The sequence below is a fragment of the Peromyscus maniculatus genome, chromosome 1 (genome assembly GCF_049852395.1).
Source record: "Peromyscus maniculatus bairdii isolate BWxNUB_F1_BW_parent chromosome 1, HU_Pman_BW_mat_3.1, whole genome shotgun sequence".
Lineage (NCBI taxonomy): Eukaryota > Metazoa > Chordata > Mammalia > Rodentia > Cricetidae > Peromyscus > Peromyscus maniculatus.
The window spans coordinates 206,785,530-206,805,834 of record NC_134852.1 but is presented as its reverse complement, the minus strand read 5'-3'; the positions used below and the strand labels follow the sequence as shown (position 1 = coordinate 206,805,834).

At 44.6% G+C, this 20,305-nt stretch overlaps 1 protein-coding gene across 3 annotated transcripts in view; it reads right to left on the bottom strand.

The window, feature by feature from the left end:
• The window catches only part of Rbm20 (RNA binding motif protein 20), a 212,680-nt gene that overhangs the window by 156,986 nt on the left and 35,389 nt on the right, over window positions 1-20,305 (bottom strand). Inside the window, exon 1 of one of the 3 annotated variants that reach the window (XM_076563292.1) lies at window positions 489-1,234. The exons of the other annotated variants lie outside the window; for them this stretch is intronic. Coding sequence (XP_076419407.1) covers window positions 489-520 — 32 coding nt within the window. The 5' untranslated portion in view covers window positions 521-1,234. Of the gene's footprint in view, window positions 1-488; window positions 1,235-20,305 lie in introns of those variants that run through there. 3 annotated transcript variants of the gene reach the window in all.

The window sequence follows — 20,305 nt, the reverse complement described above, 5'->3', positions numbered from 1 at the left end:
CTGCAGGGAAGAACCTGGTCACGGGGGTGAAAAGACAGTCCACGCCTGGGAGAAAATATATACAATAGCATATATCGCATAATCGGTTAATGTCTGGAGTAGACAAATAGATCCTACAACTCGGTAGTCTTAAAAAAGTCAAATTCAAAGACAATCCTCGCCTGGGAGAAAATATACACAATCCCATGTATTGCATAATGGATTAATATCTGGAGTAGACAAAGAAATCCTACAACTCGGCAATCTAAAAAAGTCAAATTCAAAGGTAGGCAAAGGTCATGATAGATGTCTCTCCAAAGCTATACAAGAGGCAATTAGACACATTAAAAGACGCTCACTGTCGTAAGCTGTAAGAGAAATGCAAACCAAAGCTACCGCGTCATCCTTCCACACCCACCCACGATGATGGCCGCTGCTTTTCTTACAGTCACTTTCCTAGCTGCTGTGACGGAACTCCTGACAAGCAGCTTCCGAGAGGAAGAGCTTACGTGGACTCGTGGTTTAAAGGGACACAGTCCATCGTGGTCAGGAAGGCATGTGGCTAGCAGGCTCTTTGGCCACAGAGGATGCAGCTGGGACTCCTTACATCTCAGTAGAATAGGAAGCACAGACTAAGCAGGAAGTGGTAGGGATCCTGGCTAAAACCTCAGGCTTGCCCTTCAGCAGTCCAGTTCTGGTTGGGCCCCACCTCCCAAAGATTCCATAACTTCCCAAAAATAGCATCAGTAGATGAGAACCAAATTGTCGAATGTGAGCCTGTGGGGGATGTTTCATATTTAAACCATAACAGCCATAATAAAGGCAAACAATGTAAGCACTTCCAGGGTAATTCAAGCATTCAGGAGGGTGAAGGTCATCACTAGCCCAAGCTAGCTTGGAGACCCTGTCTGAAAAAAAAATTTTTTTAAGAAGTATTTTTTAAGAATATGAAAATTGGGAGGCAGAGGCAGGCAGATCTCTGAGTTTGAGGCCAGCCTAGTCTACATAGCAAGTTCCAAGACAGCCAGAGCTACATAAAGAGACCCTTTCTCAAAAAGCAACAAAACAAAACAAAAACAAGAATGTGGAAAAAATAGAATTGCTAATACAACTGCAAAAATTATACAAAAAAAATGCAAAAATAGTACAGCCACTGAGGAAAGTTTGAGATTTTCTTTAAAAGCCAAACATAAAATTATCATATTTTCACCTGGCGGTGGTGGCGCACGCCTTTAATCCCAGCACTCGGGAGACAGAGCCAGGTGGATCTCTGTGAGTTCGAGGCCAGCCTGGGCTACCAAGTGAGTTCCAGGAAAGGCGCAAAGCTACACAGAGAAACCCTGTCTCGAAAAACCAAAAAAAAAAAAAAAAAAAAAAAAAATTATCATATTTTCTTAATCAGTTTGGTTAGCTATAACAAATTACCATCAATTCTGTCACACACACACACACACACACACACACACACGCACACACGCACGCACGCACGCGCACACACACGCACACACACGCACACGAAATTCTTATACATGCTACGATACAAATGAATCTTAAAAACATATATTCAGTTATACAAACCACATAAATAAAAGGATAAATATTACACAATTTTTACTTAAATGAGATATCTAAAATTCATAGAGACCGTAGAATAGAGACTAGCAGGGGGGTGGGGAGGAGAAGGGTAGAGAGCCACCATCAGGGGATGGAGTTTCCGTTGGGTGACCGTGAGAACAGAACACAGGACACCCAGTATCCCTGAATTAGGCACAGTTGTGTGGATTCTATCCTAATAAAAGTGGCCACATGCATACAAGCAACACTAAACGGACTCAGCAGGCCATATTTATATATTTGTGCTTATAAATGCAACAATAATAATAAAAGGAAAAGAGCCCATCCTCAAAATATATCATAGTTAGAACACTAGGTATACAGAACAAAGAAAGTGTACAAAAGTCACAAGAGGAAAAAACCACAAGGCATATAGAGGAAAACCCACCAGAAGTACAGCTGACTTCTCAATGGAAATTTTGAAAGCCAGAAGCTTCTTATTTCAAAATACAAACACAGCCCCAGGCAGTCCAGGGCAGCAGCAATGTAACCATTTCTTCAGGAAATTTGTGAAAAATCAACCCCATGGGGCCAGTCCGCAAACAACCTCTTCTTTCAACTCAATTTTATTGCCAAATTATCCCCCTCAAAAAGGAACGTAAAGATTCCCCACACTCAGTGCGCTCTGGATTTGAATATTGCAGATAAGGGAGATTGTAGCCTGGATTAAAACAATCCCAAATTAAAGAGACTTCTGATTTTCAATCTGTTAAATGTCCAAAAATTATCACCTCAAAAAATTTCTCTTCTCTCACAGCATTTAAGTCTAGTGCTCAAAACACAGAGGGAACACAAGGGGACTTCTGGGAAGTTAATGTTTTTTTTCTCTTTTTGAAATTTTTAATTGACATATCATCCATTTGTGCTTAATTATGGGTATAGAGGAGTCACAGTTTAATCCATATATATGACAATGCAATAATCAAACCAGGGTCGTTCATATCTTAATCCCTCAAACACTATTGGTTCTAGGTAACGGAACTCTGATTACTCTGGTGTACACTAATCTACCCCAGACTGAAGCCCTCAACCAAGCTGCAGAACCAGTCCCCCACCGAGCTGCGTTTTGGTTCTAATTTCCCAGACTCCTGTGTTTCTCTTCTCCCAACCCCCATCCCACCCTCCAGTGACCTCTATCCCACTCTCCACTTCGAAGATATCAAGTCTTTTGTTGTTGTTTTTTGCATGTATAAGAATATGAAAGATTTGTATTCTGTGAGTTGTGCTGTTGTTTTTAACCCAAGGGCTGGTCAGAGGAGTGAGTGTCGTTTCTGCACCTTCTCTGAGTGTGCTAAATGTGGATTCCACATCTTTACAGCAGCAATCCTATCACTAAAGGCACACATGTTGACAGGGACGGCGTCTCTCCTGTAAAGTACACCATAAGGTCCCTTGCATTTCACAGTGCCCAGTGATGGGATGACCTGTCCAAGGTTACGGTGCAACACTGGAGAAGAATGGCAACTCCAGCTCAGCCTCGGGTCTGTCACTCAAAAACACGAAATTTCTGTTCAAACACTTATCCACAGTGTGTTCCTAGTCACCGGCAAATCTTGTACAACGTGTTTCCAGTCACTGGCAAACCCTGTAATACCATCACACTAGCGCTAATACAAAACATTTTTTGCCCATTTAGACTTATTTTTCCCATGAAATTACTGACCTGATGTCTGGATCAGATATCACCATTTAATTTGGTGTAACTCTGCTTCTCTCTAATATTGTGTAAAACCATCATTGACCATAAATATGATTACAGTGTTCTGCCACAGGGCCCGACTTAATCAATCTGCTATAAATACCTCACGGATGATTGGAGGCACATCGAATGGGCTCATTGCTTTAAAAAGAAAATAAAATCACCCCTCTAGGGAACACTGATATTTTCAATATGGAAAGGGAGACAAGGTTTGGGCTCCCTTGATTTGCACATTTTTAACATCTATTGCCTTCTCAGTTGGTACCAACTTTTTCTTTTGCTTTAGATAACTTGATACTAGAAATACGTGTGCTTATTTTTATTAATGAACATAATTTGATTTTAAGAATAAATGATCAAGAAAGATCAAACAACAGTTTGATAGTAACAGTTCAGATGTGAGGATGCACAGTCTGGGTGTGAGGAAGTACTCAGTCTGGGTGTGAGGAAGTACTCAGTCTGAGTGTGAGGAAGTCCTCAGTCTGGGTGTGAGGAAGTACTCAGTCTGGGTGTGAGGAAGTACTCAGTCTGGGTGTGAGGAAGTACTCAGTCTGAGTGTGAGGAAGGAGTACTCAGTCTGGGTGTGAGGAAGGAGTACTCAGTCTGGGTGTGAGGAAGTACTCAGTCTGGGTGTGAGGAAGTACTCAGTCTAGGTGTGAGGAAGTACTCAGTCTGGGTGAGAGGAAGTACTCAGTCTGGGTGTGAGGAAGTACTCAGTCTGGGTGTGAGGAAGTACTCAGTCTGGGTGTGAGGAAGTACTCAGTCTGAGTGTGAGGAAGTACTCAGTCTGGGTGAGAGGAAGTATACTGTGGTGATATTTTATTTGTGCATCCCAATAAAGCTTACCTGAGGATCAGAGGACAAAGCCAACCACTGTATTAAACATAGAGTTCAGGCAGTGGTAGCACACACCTTTAATCCTAGCATTCAGGAGGCAGAGATCCACCTAGATCTCTGTGAGTTCAAGGCCACACTGGGAACAGAGCCAGTCATTGTGGCACATGTCTTTAATCCCAGCACTAGTTAGCCATAGAGGTCTGGAGGTCTGTACAGACAGACAGGAAGTGATAGCTGAGCTGTGTGGAGAGAGGAAGTAAGATGGCAGGGCACAGAAGGGTTTATAGGCATGAGTATACAGGAAGTAGCTCTCTCTTAGGCTGAGGATCCCCTAGTGATAAAAACTTGTGGCTTGGCTTGTTCTATTCCTCTGATCTCTCACTTTTCACCCTAATATATGGCTCTGGATTTTTTATTAATAAGGCCATTTAGCAATCATGTTACAGTATACAGTCAAGTTGTCAGGAAGATGGGGACAAGCAGGAAATTCCAAGGGCAAAAACCTAATTCTATCAGATAAGGTTGTAATTTCCATAAACAAAAGTGTAGAAATGAAAGGGTCCCAGGAAAGCGTTATGTCTAGTGAAATAAACCAGACTCAGAAAAGCAGACCTGTGAGAAGAGACAGAGGTCTTAAAGGAAGAGGAAACAGGAAAGGGTGAGGGATATATGAGACATGAAAAGGGGGTGATTTGGTGGTGGAAGGAGCCATCAGGAGTGGGAAGGGGGTACAGAGGAGGGCAAATAATAATGATAACAATAACGAACTGTAATGATTCACATGTGCTGGGATAATCTTTTGTACACTGTGTGAAGATGTGTCTCTGTCCTTCCTCACCTGCCTAAGGCACCTTCTGATTGGTCTAATAAAGAGCTGAATGGCCAATCGCTAGGCAGGAGAGGGATAGGAAGGTGTGGCAGGGAGAGAGAATGGGGGGGGGAGAACAAGAGGAAGAAGAGAGGAAAGAAGAGGGGGACACTCAGGGCCAGAAGCCAGGCAGCTGACAGACAGACAGACACAGAGGCAGCAGGAAAGTAAGATCTACAGAAAGGAAAAGTAAAAAGCCCTGAGGCAAAACACAGACAAAGAGAAACAAGTTTATTCAAGTTAAAAGAACTAGCCAAAAATGAGCTTAAGCTAGACCGAGCATTCAAAACTAAGAATAAGTCTCTGGGTCATGATCTGGGAGCTGATTGGTGGCCCCAAAGAAAAAGCCTGGTACACTAATTTTCATCACAGATTTTACAAAACACATTGTACAGTGGGCCTTCCTAACAGGCCTGTGAGGCAGGAAATAAACCTGCTCCATTCTGCAGACGAGGAAAGAATGCTCGTGACATCCAAGCACTAGTTAAAACCCCACAGCTAAACAGGGAAGCAAGGGGCTGGGGTCGAAGCTCAGTGCTAGTGCGCCTAACTTAGAAAGGCTCTGGTTCAGTTCCCAGCAGTGCAGCCAATCAGTCAATCGATCAATAAGCTGGGCAAAAAGTATAGCATGCCTAACATGAGCAAGTAAAAATTCAATCCCAGTACAGCAATTTACCAGTCAATCAATCAATCAATCAATCAATCAGGGTAACTCAGTGCTGAGTACCCACCTATCATGCACAAGGCCCTGGGTTCGGTCCTCAGCACAGCAGACAAACAAATCATTTGGGCTGAGGACATCATGGAGGCAAGGCACTGGACCTGCATGCGGCATAGATCTGTGTGACGTTTGAATAGGTGCCGGTGGGGATCTCAATGGTCTCTCAGAAGTCTTACACACCACTGAAACCTGTGTTTTTAAAACACTCTATATGTAAAGCATTATGGAAATGCCATGATTAAAGGATGAGGTTTAATTTATGTTTTATACAGCATGCAAAAAAAAATTGCCCTTGACCCTAAGCTGATCATGTTAGCTCTATTCCACCTCCTATAACCCAAGGCTGCCTCAAATTCACCTTTTAGCCCCCATTTTCCTTTGCAAGCATTAAAGCCCTCAAGAGTCCTTCCCTCACAGCTTTCCAAGTCTGAAGCGGGTCATCTTGATCCTCTCAGAGGTTTCTTCTAGCTTCTTCCCCTCTTGTTAGGGATTACTAGGGACTTACTAACCAAAATAGCCAGAAAAAAAATGCATTCCATTGTGCCCTTCCTATCTAGGTGTTTAAATGCCAGCGCTATCTTCTACCCACCCCATGATCACTCCCAACAGTACAGCTGTCAGCAGAAGGACAGACAACCTAGGGACTTGACTTGACAGAGCACAGATTTGTCACCAGTCAAAAATAGATCACCCACCACTCAGAAGGGCACAGGACACCTTTTAGCCCTATCTTGGTGGCCTCCAGACTTCAGGGAAACACACCAAGCACTTGACAGAGTGAACACACAACCAGAGAGCCTTTCAAAATAGCTTCATCTCAACGTGCTCACCAAGGACGAGATGACAATGAGCCTGTAAGGTCACATATGGACAAGCTACATGTCCACAGTGATCAAAACCATCAGACAGGACAACAAAGGCCCGAAGGACAAAACCAACAGCCGATCCTGCTGTCTTATTTCAGAAATGAGCAATGCCACTCCGTTCACCAATGAGTCAACTCCGCGCCTTTTCTGGTGGGCTGCCTGCCCTGACAGAAGGCTGTTGGGAACACAGTCACTTCTCAGGAGACCAAGATCCTGGGCATTTAGCTCAGTGGAAAAATGTCTGCCTGGTATGCAGAGACCCTGGGTGTGATTCCCATCACAACCCCGACTCCAGAAAAATGACTGAAAAAAAGATAAGAAAGAAAATGTAAAGATCCACTATAACCATTCAAGGTTTTTGTTTTTGTTTGGTGTTTGTACTTGTGGTTGTTGCTGATGTTGTTGTGAGACACAGTCTCCTGTATCCCAGGCTGGTCCCAAACTCACTATGGCCCACAGATGACCATAAACTTCTCAGCCTCTGTCTGGACCTCCCAAGCACTGGAACTATATCCGCATATCCCCGTGCTCAGTTTAGATTGTGCCTGAACCCAGAACTTAGTGCGTCTAACCAAGCTCCAGCCCTGACCCCCTTTCACATATTACACCAATGACCCTATTTGTCTCATTCACACTTTGGAGGGTAGGGGATTGTTTTCAGGGGCCCAAGCCACAAGAGATCTACATCTGATGCAAGCACATGACTTGGTTATGCCGCTAACACATAGTAAAACAAGATCCTGACAACAGACCTGATTTTCTGTTAGAACTTTTAAAGAATTAATCAGCCTTTTCATTCAACTCTACAAATCAACAAGATGTATTAGTTCTATAGAAAGGCCCTTTTTAAAAAAAATGAAAATGGTGTCTTTTTTTAAGATTCATTTATTATATATACAGTGTTCTGTCTGCATGCATGTCTGCATGCCAGAAGAAGGCACCAGATCTCATTATGGATGGCTGTGAGCCACCATGTAGTTACTGGGAATTGAACTCAGGACCTCTGGAAGAGCTGTCAGTTCTTAACCTCTGAGCCATCTCTCCAGCCCTAGAAAGGACTTTTATGTATCCAAATGTGGGTTCTCATTCCTAGTGAGAACCTGCCCGAGTATGCACAATGTTCCAGAGCACACATATTTAGAGACTGAAGAGGGTACACATTAAAAGCAGCCTTTCACAAGAGTCTAAATCTTGTGTGAGAGCAAGTCAAGTTCTCCAAGTTCTTTTTATTTGTTGCGCTATATTTGGGGTTTGCTGTCTCTTACAATGTGTGTGATAAATAACAATCCTTGTCTATCTTCTCATTAAATGACATTGCAGGAACACTATTTCCATGGACCTCTCTAAAAGACAAATGAACTTACTCACATGCTCGTCAAAAGATAATTAGTCCAAATCTTTCAAAATGAAGACTATAACCCTGTCATCTGATACAGAATGTGCCTTAAGTTTTCTTGCTTCCTTGATCAGAAACTTGTTGTTTTATAATTTTTTGTTTTGTTTTGCTTTGTTTTTTGAGATAGGTTTCTCTGTGAAGCCCTGGCTGACCTGGATCTCATTTTGTAAACCAGGCTGGCCTCTAACTCAGAGATCCAACTGCTTCTGCTTCCCAAGTGCTGGGATTAAGGTCCTGCGCCACCACACCTGGCTTGCTTGACTTAAGTAAAAACATTTTCAGAAATTACATAAAAATCCAGCAAAACAGATGATCTGTGCTCTCTGGCTATTCACTGAATTGCTCTTGCAGTCAATATAGTAGACTTTTTATTTGTTTGTTTGTTTATTATTTTGAGATAGAGTGTCTCTACATAGTCCTGTCCTGGAGCTTGCTAAGTAGACCAGGCTGGCCTTGAACTCACAGAGATCCGACTACCTTTGCCTCCCAAGTGCTGGGATCAAAGGCGTGCGCCACCACGCCTGACTCACTATAGTAACCATTTTAATTTTTTGGAGAATTTGGAGTTTCTCCTCTTTTAGAAAACTAACTTGACATAGTTTGTTTTCTAAAACAAGTCAGTGTGCTTCAGAAATATGAATTGGGAGCCTTAACTGATTTTCTGACTGAGACAAATCATTTAAACTGGCAATGAGAGACTGCATTGAAAGAAGAGTCTCCTTGAGTAAACGGAATGACGGAACATTCCCAAAGAGCAGTAAGACAACTGACTTGCCATCTGAAAGACACAACTCAAATCGGACAGAATTTACAGACACCCTCTCAAACTCTCTGTGACAGATTAGTGAAACCCAAGGCCCCTCCACCCGTCCGACACTGACGAACACCTCACTGTATGTGATACAATAGCAGGTGCAGATCACACATCCATCCAGGGCCTTGAGGTGAAAAACACTGCCTTTGCCATTAATGACTATCTGTTTTCTGTGCTGGCGGTGAAATCCAGCACCTCGCATCTGCTGAGCATTCCGTTACAAACCCAGTCCTTGTCATTAATGATCTGAATTAATGAAATGCAGACTTATTAGGTCTGCGGCACCAAATGCCCACAAAGCTGAAACTAGATAATGCCAAATGTGAAATCTAGAAGGTGGTTAAGAATTAGATGAGATGCCAGGTACGGTGACACATGTCTTTAATCCCAGCACTCCAGAGGCGGTCTGGTCTACAGAGAGTTTCAGGCCAGCCAGGCCGTTATAGTAAGACCATCTCTCAAACCAAAAATTAGATGAGACTAAAACTTCCAACTTTGTGATCATCACAACCCAAAATACAAAGGCGATGCCTAAACCACACGGATATGACATAGACAGACGAGACAGGGAGATGGCTCTTTCTTAGCAGAAAATCCCAATCAGCAAATGTAGAAGGAATGAGTGTCCCAGCGATCCATTACAGCAGCCATGGTAACTGACTCGGCCCCACTAACGGATGCTAAAATTATCAAGTGGGGAAAACAAAAGCAAACAGTACATTTGCACAGTGCTATATGTCCCCTGGAAATACTCTCAGTTATAAAGGAAAACCGGCAACTCCTTGATCGAATACTGATGCCTGGGAAGGACGCCTTTCTCACCAGCAAACTCATGCCAGAAACTCAAACCAGGGAAACTTCCAACAGAAGCTGGAAAGCCACAGCCCCCCTGAGCCTCCGCCCCATTTCCTAAACGATGTCACACTGGGACACGGCCCTGTTATTCAGCCGCATCTTATCTAAGTCTGCTTCTCTGCTACAGCAGTGAAGGTGAGGGGCTGCAGAGGCCACATGGCCTGCACAGCCCAGGACACTTATCTGACCCTTGATAGAAAGGTGAGCTGATCCCTCGGCTGTGAAATAACAAGTTAATCTCTTGAAAAGTGTCACGGGCGGTGGTGGCGCACGCCTTTAATCCCAGCACTCGGAAGGCAGAGGCAGGTGGATCTCTGTGAGTTTAAGACCAGCCTGGACTACAGAGTGAGTTCCAGGAAAGGCATAAAACTACACAGAGAAACCCTGTCTCGAAAAAGCAAAAAATAAAAATAAAAATAAAAAAAATAAAAGTGTCACGGTCACGAAGGGAAGAAAGGGAAAGGATCGAGGGTTTTCACACCGTGGAGATGTAGTAACATGACAATCAATAGCAGATGGGACCCTGAATTACATTCTGAAGTAAAAGAAAGACTGGGCTGGTGGGACGGCTCAGTGGATCAGGCACAGGCCATCACGCCCGATGACCTGAGTTCAATCCCCAGACTCCACGTGGCTGAAGGACAGAACTGAACTTTGCAAACTGTCTTCTAACCTCTGCATGTGCTCTAGCACCCATGATCACTCACGCTCTCTCCTTTCTCCCTCTCCCTCTCCCTCTCTCTCTCTCTCTCTCTCTCTCTCTCTCACACACACACACACACACACACACACACACACACACACACCACAAATTAAATGTAGAAAAGTTGTTTTTGTTTTTGTTTTAAATGAAAACAAAGGCTGAAATGTTTTTGGTGTGATTTTATTACTTGGAGTGTATCAATATTCCACTCTTGGTTTTCATAACTATATCACAGTTATGGAAAATTGAGACCCTGAGGTGAAAGTATACGGGAACTTTATGGAGCGCTTGTTTTTTTAAAGTCTTCTGGGATCTAAAGTTATTTCAAAGTAAAAAGTTAGAAAATAGCTGTGGTGGCCTGTCAGCCTGTTCTGAGCCCGGCAGCTGCAGCTGTTGTCTCCCGGCCACCAACCTTCCAAGATTCGTGTTCATGGGGCTTAAAAGCAACTGTAAAAATAATTCCAAAGTCAGCAACACTTAGGCCAGTGCCCGAAGGCAGGCAGGAGTGACAGAGAACATCCTTGGTTCAGCCGCCACTGCCTTTGAAACACATCGCTGCTGGGGAAGTGTGTCTCTCCCATGCTACTCTCGAGGGCTGAAGACAGGTGGCATGTGAGGATGTTCATGGAGTCTCCGAAGGGGACATCAGGGCAGACCCATGGCAGAGGAGATCACATCTGACAGCAGAGAGAGACAGCTTGTCTTAGGGACTCAGGGCCAGGTCTGTCATCTCTTTCTCAAGCAGTCCTGACAAGGGACTGAAACATCTTCAGAAAATGTGGTCATTTCATTGCTCAAAGGCTGTCACTGCGTGGTCAGTGGTGCATTAGGAGAATAAGCAGGTACCCGTAGGGCAGAAGCATGCCACACCAACTCAATAGTTTTTCATATAAACAGATGGAAAGAATCACTGACTGCTGGGGTAGCACTCCGATGGTCAACTGCTACTTGCCTAGCAAGCAGGAAGCTCTGGGTCCAATCTCTGGCACCACAAAATTGGGCATGGTGGCACATATCTGTAACCCCAGCACTCAGGAGGGGGAGTAGGAGGATCAGGAGTTCAAGGTCATCCTCAACTATCGGGCTATAGTTTGAAGTCAGCCTGGGCTACATGAGACCCTATCTCAAAGGAGGGAGGGAGTGGATTGCAGAGCTTGAATGAAGAGTGAGAAGAAGAGATTTGATTTGCAGCCCTTGGAGGCATCAGCTGAGCAAGCCCCTCTCCAGAACCACCCACTTCCTTTGCCTAAAAGTCGCAGAGCCGGGGTCAAGGGGAAGGTCCAGCCACACTGAGCCATGAAAGGTGGCTGGGAGCCTCGCCCTGCTCCCTAGCATCTATCCCTTCATCCCCAGGTGACGGATGCCATGGGCAGGGCACAGGAGCCTGGGCTGGTTAGCTGCATGTGTCACCCCCAGAGCTGGCCAGCCCTTGGCAGGTCCTGACTCACAGCTGAACACGCGACTCTGAGAGGCCCAGGCTATCCATCATGCAGAGACACGGAGCCGCAGAACAGATGAGGCTCCTGGCCCCTTTGCATGGCCTGAGCTCCTCCTCCCGATTTAAAAGCCACAACCCCAGAGATGAGGAAGAACCTTCCAAGTAGCCGGTGCCCTCTGGAGACAGAAGAGAGAGTTCATGAGTGAGCCATTTGGACCGGAAATCACCCAACGGGGGCTTCCCGGGTGGAGCCATCCCTCCCTACTCTGAAAATTCCTTCACCACTTCTGCTGGGAAGGAGGCGACACATCCTAGAGGCAAACCCACCGCCCACTCCCTGGCTTCTGTCCCACCAGGACATTTCAGCATTGTGCTAAGCAAAGTAATCCTAATTGCTTTCCTCCAGAGCAGCCTGTGTGACAGCAGGTGCCAGCTGACAGGCCATGACTCCGCGTTTGTGGGGTTCATTGTTTTTAAATTAGCTTAAGTAATTGTTTTCGAGTCATTTTACCCTTCCTAGGAAGCTCAGATGAGGAGGTAAGAGGAGGCAACGCTAATCTAGAATCTCTGCCACCTGTGGCGCCAGAGGACTGAGCTGTGAGTGACAATGGCCAGATGACCCACTCTGGGGCCATCTGCACCAGCCTGGTCTGCCTGAATGGGAAACTGGTGGGAGTAAACCTCAGTCTGCCGGGGCTTCTGGAAGGCGGTCCAGCCACACACTAGCCATGCACTAGCCTTGGACTAGCCACGCCTCTCTGCCAACATATAGATAGACCTCCAGTCTTCAGCTGCCCATTTGACCATTTGGCCTTCAGAGAGGACCCAATGGTTCACAGGGACTTTAATATCCATGCTGTGGGCAAACACCACAGATAAGAAGCCAAGGGGTTAGGGGACATACCTTGCTAAAGTAACGAAGACTATTGGGGTCCAGCCCCTCTATAGTATTTTCCCAGAGTTCCAGAAGAGATGCTACCAGTGGTGAATTAACTAATCTGAGGGATTCTCTAATGAATCTACATACACAAAACTCTTTAGTCCATTCACTTTATTCTTCTGAGTCAGTTCTCTCTCTACACAGCTTCTATTCTGCTCTCATACTTAGCTGCTTTCTTGACTGATATTTCTATCTTAATTTCCCTTCTTAGTTCTGCCCCACCCTAGTTCTTTCTCATCTAGTTCTTCCTAACTTAATTCTTCCCCATCTAATTCTCCCTCCTAACTCCCCAATCTAGTTCCCTTTCAAATCTCTGAGGTTTACAATTATATCCTCTCACCAAAGCAAGATCACATGGCTTGAATTCTTCCAGAGTCAAAAGGAGGGGTGATAAAATCCATACAGAGCAGTAACTGTCAGCTCTCGTTAGCAACCAAAAGGGACGTGACTAATGGGGAATGAATCAACTAAGGGCTGAATTCGGTTAAGAGATCAGAAACAGGGGATGTATGTGCTCAAACTATCTTCTTAGAAGTGGTTAGGTAAAATGTTAGGAGTCTATAAGTCACTGAGTGAAAATAAAACTGCCTTTGTTTCCTCTAGTGCCAAAATCCATCTCTGCTGTGCCACTTTCTGACAGGGTAGGGGAAGTGCACTCGGTAGCTAGGCAGCCTGTGTCACAGCTTGATGTACCTGATAAGTAAAAGTCCTTTAGTTCTGAGTTAATTGTTAAAGAGAGATCTAGAACTAGAGATAGCACTTCTAAGAAGGAGGGTTAAGCTTAATTAGCACATCCACTAAGCCTTCTCTAAAGATAACCTGGATGCTTATCTATCTACAGTCTGTCTTAGAAAGTCTGGGCAGTATCTCAGATAAGATACTTTCATCCAGAGATGGTCCTGACCAGATGTTGCTAATGACAATAATTACAGAAAAGCCTGAAATTAGGGGTCTTGACTGTGACTGTGTTAGCACAGTTGGATGAATTCAAATATTCCAATTGTATAGGGGAATTTGTGCCCAATGAATGATTCAACCACATTGTTAGAAGTTCTTGGGAGGGAGAAGAATCAAATAGGAAAGCTGCACAAGAAATTCACTGTAGGACACAGCTAATATATTCAAAAGCCAATATCACCAAGACTCCTTGAGGCTTGCCTTCAGTCAGCTGAATTCCTACTTCACATTTCTTTTTTTCTAAAGATTTATTTATTTATCATGTATACAATGTTCTGTCTCTGCATATATGCCTACAGTCCAGAAGAGGGCACCAGATCTCATTGTAGATGGTTGTGAGCAACCATGTGGTTGCTGGGAATTGAACTCAGAACCTTTGGAAGAGCAGCCAGTGCTCTTAACCTCTGAGCCATCTCTCCAGCGCCCCCTACTTCACATTTCTGGTGCTCACAGCACTAAAGAACAACACTAACAGAAGTCAGGACGGTTATTAGAAGGAAAAGGCAGCCAGCAAATACCTTTTGGGTATATCCTATGCAGTAGGCACTGTGCCAGTCACAGTAATATGTTTGCATCCTTGTCCTGGCCCTGAGAAGAAGACAGGAGCATTTGCCAAGAGAAATTAAGTTCCTTATTTCCCTTTCTTTCCTATTTATTCACTTGTTTGCTTGTTTGTTGTGGTCCTGCAGATGTTGTACAAATATTCTTCCACTGAACTACACTCCCAACATGGAGGCTCATTTTATAGACTAGAAAATTGAGGCTCAAGAAAGCCAGGATTTCTGCCCAAGTCCACTGGGCTACTTATCAGAGAATGCTGGCTCATTGGATCACCAAGTCAGACTCTGGTGGTAGCCATACTTTGCTCTGTTGTGGGCTCGCTACCTGGGGTAAGTAGATGTATGTGTTGTATGTCCCCAGGAAAAGTTCTGTAACAAGACACTAACACACTGTCTTGGTGTTGAATGAATCAGGAATTTGGTGTTGAATGAATCAAGAATAAAGTGCCTTCTGGCTTAGATGGGAAGCACCAAGCCCTAGAGAGCAGGTAGATCCTTTGTTTCAAGTGAATTGGAAAGCTATTATTTTACCAGCCAGCTTGATAGCAATATTCTTGGACAAATGCATATTGCATAAAGATGCACATGAAAGACAAGCCCATTGAAACCATGTTTTAAGATACTATGTGTGGGGAAAAAAAATTCCCTAGGGAGACATAATACACACATCTATTCCCCCAGATAGGGAGCCTACACAGTCCTAACTATGGATACCAAAAAAGTCCAATTTGGTAAATCAGTGAGCTTTACTGAGGTTATAGGATATGGGTGAAGGGTTACTTGCAGGAGCAGAAATGACTCAAAGACAGCTGTATCACCAAAGCCCACCCTTCCGTTGGTGACAGCACACAGAACTGGGAACCTGGAGTACACTGCACAGCCTGCAGGCATCTCAACAGGTTGGAGAGCATCCTTTCTAGGCACCTCGGTTGGTCTAAACCTCTTCCAGGCAGCTGGGCTGATTTCTGCTTCTTCCAGGCAGCTGGTCTGATTTCAGAGTCTTTTTCTGCATTTCAATTTGTCTGAGATGGACTCTCAGCTTCTATTGTTTGCTCCATCAGGGAGGGGCCTAGTGAAGCTGGTCAGTTTCAGGGACTTCCTGAAGCTATCCTGAGGTGTTCACTTGCCCACCACTGTGTGGGTAAAGTGGCTGGCTCAGCGGATGAAGGCACTTGCCACCAAGTCCAATAACCTAAATTAATCCCCTGGACCCACATGATAGAGGAAGACAATAGACCCCAATAAGCTGTTCTCCGAGCTTCACATGTGCACTGTGACACAAATGCACACATGCATAGATATGCCCACTCACAAAATAAATAAATAAATGTAAAAATTAAATAAATAAAATGCACTCATTAAAAAATATGATTAGATCACCTGGAACTAGAGGTCCAGATGGTTGTGAGCAATTGTGTGGGAGCTGGGAAGCAAAGGCTGGTCCTCTAGAAGAATAGACAGTGCTCTACACCACTGAGCTATCTCTCCAAACCCCATTTAAAAAAAAAAACTCTTAAATACATAAATAATGAAAAATAATGGATAGCATTCCAGTTTTCCCAAAATTACAAGCAGCCCAAATATGTCTCCAACTAGCACCAACTTGACCCTTGACCTCATTTTAAAAGTGAAAAATTTTAGAGAGTTGAATTTTAATAAAAATTCTACATTTTCAAACAAATTACATTGCAATATTTTAACTTTTATTTCTGTTTGTGCCTCTTGCATCCCCCAAAATTTGAAACCAAATTGAGTGAGAGGAAGAAAAAAATTAGTGTTTGGCTATGTTAGGAGCACTGGCCACTCTTGCAGAGGACCTGCATTTGGTTCCTAGCACCCACAGTATGGCTCACAACTATCTGTAACACCAGTGCCAGGGGGTCTGACACCTTCTTCTGATCCCCGTGGACATCAGGCATGCATGTGTTACACATACATACACAGAGGCAAATGCTGTGCATGTAAAATAATAAATAAAACTTTAAGGAAAAAAAGAATAAATAAACTTGGCACAACCAAGGACAAGAACTTTTTCTTCTCTATAGACCAGTGGTTCTCAGCCTGTGGATTGTGACCCCTTGGGGGAGCAAACAACCTTTTCATAGGAGTTGCCTAAGACCATCAGAAACCATGGATATTTACACTATGAGCCATAACAGTAGCAAAATTACAATTATGAAGTAGCGAAGGTAACTTTATGGTTGGAGTCACCACAATATGAGAAACTGTGCTAAGGGCTGCAGCGTTAGGACGCTTGAGAACCAATGCTAAACAGACCCTTTGTGGCTTTGGAAATTCTTAGATAAAGCACTGTAAAGGGAAAATAATCTATAACTATAGAATGCTACCCAGAAGAAAAGCACCATGTGGACAGGTCTGCAATACAAGAGACTTCAGTGTGAGAAGTGCCTAGCAGCGTTAGTCATTGCTACTGACACAAGAATTTCTAGCTGCCATTTCCTCCTGGGAGCATTTGTAAATGCTACTTTTTTCTGTTATGCTTGTTTAAACATCTTGTTACAATCATTCCCTGCATTGTTGAACTACAGACTATTGAGAACACCGCTTTCAATCTCTCCTGAGAGATACAGGGCACTCATCTAGGGTCAGCACCCACAGGAAGCTGGCACTGGCAGCCAGAGGACACTGATAATTTCAGCAGATCCCCATTTCAGCCCCTGGAATGCACACCCGGTGCCAGAGCCTGTGCCAAATCTCAGCACAATAGCAACGTCCTGGTTTTACCCTTCAGCTTTTGAAAGACAGAGAGAAATGGATTCAGTTCTTAGAGTGATGCAAAAAGACACACAGAAGGCACAGCCCAGTCCTTGGAGGCCCTGGATGGAGTCCAACACCTAAAATCTGCATTAACTAATTGCTATTGCAGGCAGTTGCCAAACAAATCCTACCTGAAGCAAGCCTCACCCTCATCCCTTCTAGTCCTCATAGACTCCTACGTATATCTGAGGAAGGCAAGAGCACACCAATGATCGTTTCCTCCCAAAGATGCGTATATCTCTCTTTGATATATGAGGAGATACAAGCTCGGAGATCTTGGAAGACAGGACACAGCAGGCAGGTGACATTACCAAAAATGAACTCAGGTCTGTGTGACAAAGTGCCTGACCCGTCCATCTGAACCCCATCGCTGCCACGTACCAGCTAAAAGTTACTTCTTTGAATTCCAGATCCTCTGCTATAAAGTAGACGTAGGAACTACCTATTTCAGAAGGTTGTTTGAGGACCCAATAAAGTACCATTTATTTTAGAACTACATTTTGTGAGCCCATAATACCCGTTAGTTGTGAGCCCATAATACCAATAATAATGGTGGTGGTGGTGTTAGTAGTGGTGGTAGTGGTAGAAGTAGTGGTGTTGGTGTTAGTGATGGTGGTGGTGGTGGTGGTGGTGGTGGTGGTGGTGGTGGTGGTGGTGGTGATGGTGGTGATGGTGGTGGTAATGGTGGTGGTGGTGAGGGTAGTGATGATGGTGATGATGATGGTGATGGTGGTGGTAATGATGGTGGTGGTAATGATGGTGCTGGTGGTGGTGGTGGTGGTGGTGGTGGTGGTGGTGGTGATGGTGGTGATGGTGGTGGTAATGGTGGTGGTGATGGTGGTGGTGGTGGTGGTGATAGTGATGGTGGTGGTGATGGTGGTGATGGTGGTGGTAATGGTGGTGGTGATGGTGGTGGTGGTGGTGATAGTGATGGTGATGGTGGTGGTGGTGGTGGTGGTGATAGTGATGGTGATGGTGATGGTGATGGTGGTGATGGTAGCAATCGCACGTGCAACTGTGGTGGTTTCACAGAAAAGTCTCTGTTTTTGACTTGGAAGTCTCTGCTCAAACCTAAGCCATCATCCTATTTAATTTTTTCCCATCGCAATTATATAATAAACCCTAATCACCAAAGGAGGCTTTTTTTGTCTGTCTTCTTCTTACCACATTTTCCCATGGAGATGTGGTGGTTTGAATGAGAATGGCCCCATAGACTCGTAAGTTTGAATGCTTGGTCCCCGGTTAGTGGAAGTATTTGGGGAAGAATTATGAGGTGTGGTCTTGTTGGAGGCATGGCCCTTTTTGAGGAAGTGTGTCACTAGGGGTTTTGAAACTTTGAGGTTTCAAAAACTCATACCAGGTCCAATCTCAGTCTCTCTCTCTGTCTCTGTGTCTCTCTGTCTCTCTGTCTCTGTGTCTCTCTGTCTCTCTGTCTCTGTGTCTCTCTGTCTCCCTCTCTTCCTCTCTCCCTCCCTCCAATCTGTGGATCAGGAAGTAAACTCTCAGCTACTGTTCCAGCACCATGCCTGCCTGCCTGCTTCCATGCTCCCCTCCATGAATATCATGAACTAACCTTCTGAGACTATAAGCAAGCCCCCAATTAAATGTGTCCTTTTATAAGTTGCCTTAGTCATGGTGTCTCTTCCCAACAAATAGCACAATAAGACAGAAGGCAACTTCACTACTTCCACCTGTCCATAACCTTCTCCCTGCTCCATGGCTCCTTCAATCCTACCACTTCCATCAAGCTTTCCCTGTTTTCCCCAATGCTGAACCTCAGTGTTCCTCTCCTGCCACAGAATTTTCATTCCATGATTCTGGCAGTTGGGAACATTGTTAGCAAGCAGCCATGCCCTGTGAACAGAGAGCTCTATTCTTTACGAAAGTCTCTGAACATGTCAGAGCTTTGTTTGCCTGGCCCCTGAGGCTTAGCCACAAGCTCCTCAAGGATCATAGGAGACATTGCCACACCCTCTCCAATGAATGACACAAAACTAGTGTGTACATATGGACAGGCATACACCCATATAAAACAGACACGTCTTCTCGTGGGAGAATCCTAGGGTTATTGGCTTAAATGATTTCAAATTCCAAGAGGGCAGATGAAATGAAGAAAGGACCCTGAAAATACACTGATGGTGTCAAAGAAACCAGACTCTGTACATGAATGCCAAGACTTAGGCAGTGATCGTCTTAATGCTTGCAATATTACCAGTTTGTGAAGATGCAGCCCTCTAATGCACTTCGAATTATTTGGATTAAGCAGACTCAACATCAATCCAATGGGCTTCCAAATCATCCACAGAAACTTGGGACACACAACTGAGCTCTGTGACCATGACAGGAAGGTCTATCTCCAGATTCCATAACCAAAGTCTGATCACCATCTGAAAACAGGCCATGGGCGGAGGTTGATTGGAACTTGTTTAAACTATAGGTTACTTGGTTCCTCAGACCCGAGAGCAGTAGAGGGAACGTCAGAGTTCCCGAGAGTTTACCGTTGTCAGCAATGCTTGTGAATGGGAGAGCCAGAGAACACGTGAACTGGAAAACAGGGCTCTCGTGAGTGTTCCAGGCCTTGACCATGTCAACTCCCAGAGGAACGCCACATGACACAATTCCTTGTTAGTGAAGCCCAGCTAGGCACCTGAAGAGAGGCCCTCTCCCCCTGGACAAGACTCCAACATGCAAAGGCAATATATAAGTGCCACATGTAACACACTTTTGGGGGTTTGCAGGCTGGCCCTTGGCTTTAAAAAAAATTATCTATCTATATCTAGTTAGATAGATAGATATCAATATCAGAACAGCCTTGGGAAAGCAGGTTCCCACACTGGGAAAGTCTCCCCATGGATTTTCCCTCACTATGTTTAGGAAGACACTTTTTTTTTTTTTTCCGAGACAGGGTTTCTCTGTGTAGCTTTGTGCCTTTCCTGGATCTCGCTCTGTAGACCAGGCTGGCCTCGAACTTACAAAGATCCGCCTCTGCCTCCCAAGTGCTGGGATAAAAGGCGTGCGCCGCCACCACCGCCCAGCCAGAAAGACACTTCTGAGGGCTGGGAAAACTGCTCAGTCTGTAGTGTTTGTCCCAGAGCCTTACAACCTAGGTTCAATCCCCACACCCACATGGTCAGAGGAGAGAATTGAGTCCTGCAAGTTGTCCCGACTTCCACAAGTGCACAGTGGAATGTTCATGCCCACACATGCAGTTGATTTTCTCCAGGACTGAGGTGATTCTAGAGGTTGTGTGGTGTGGGTGTACTTGAAGAAAACTGTTGAC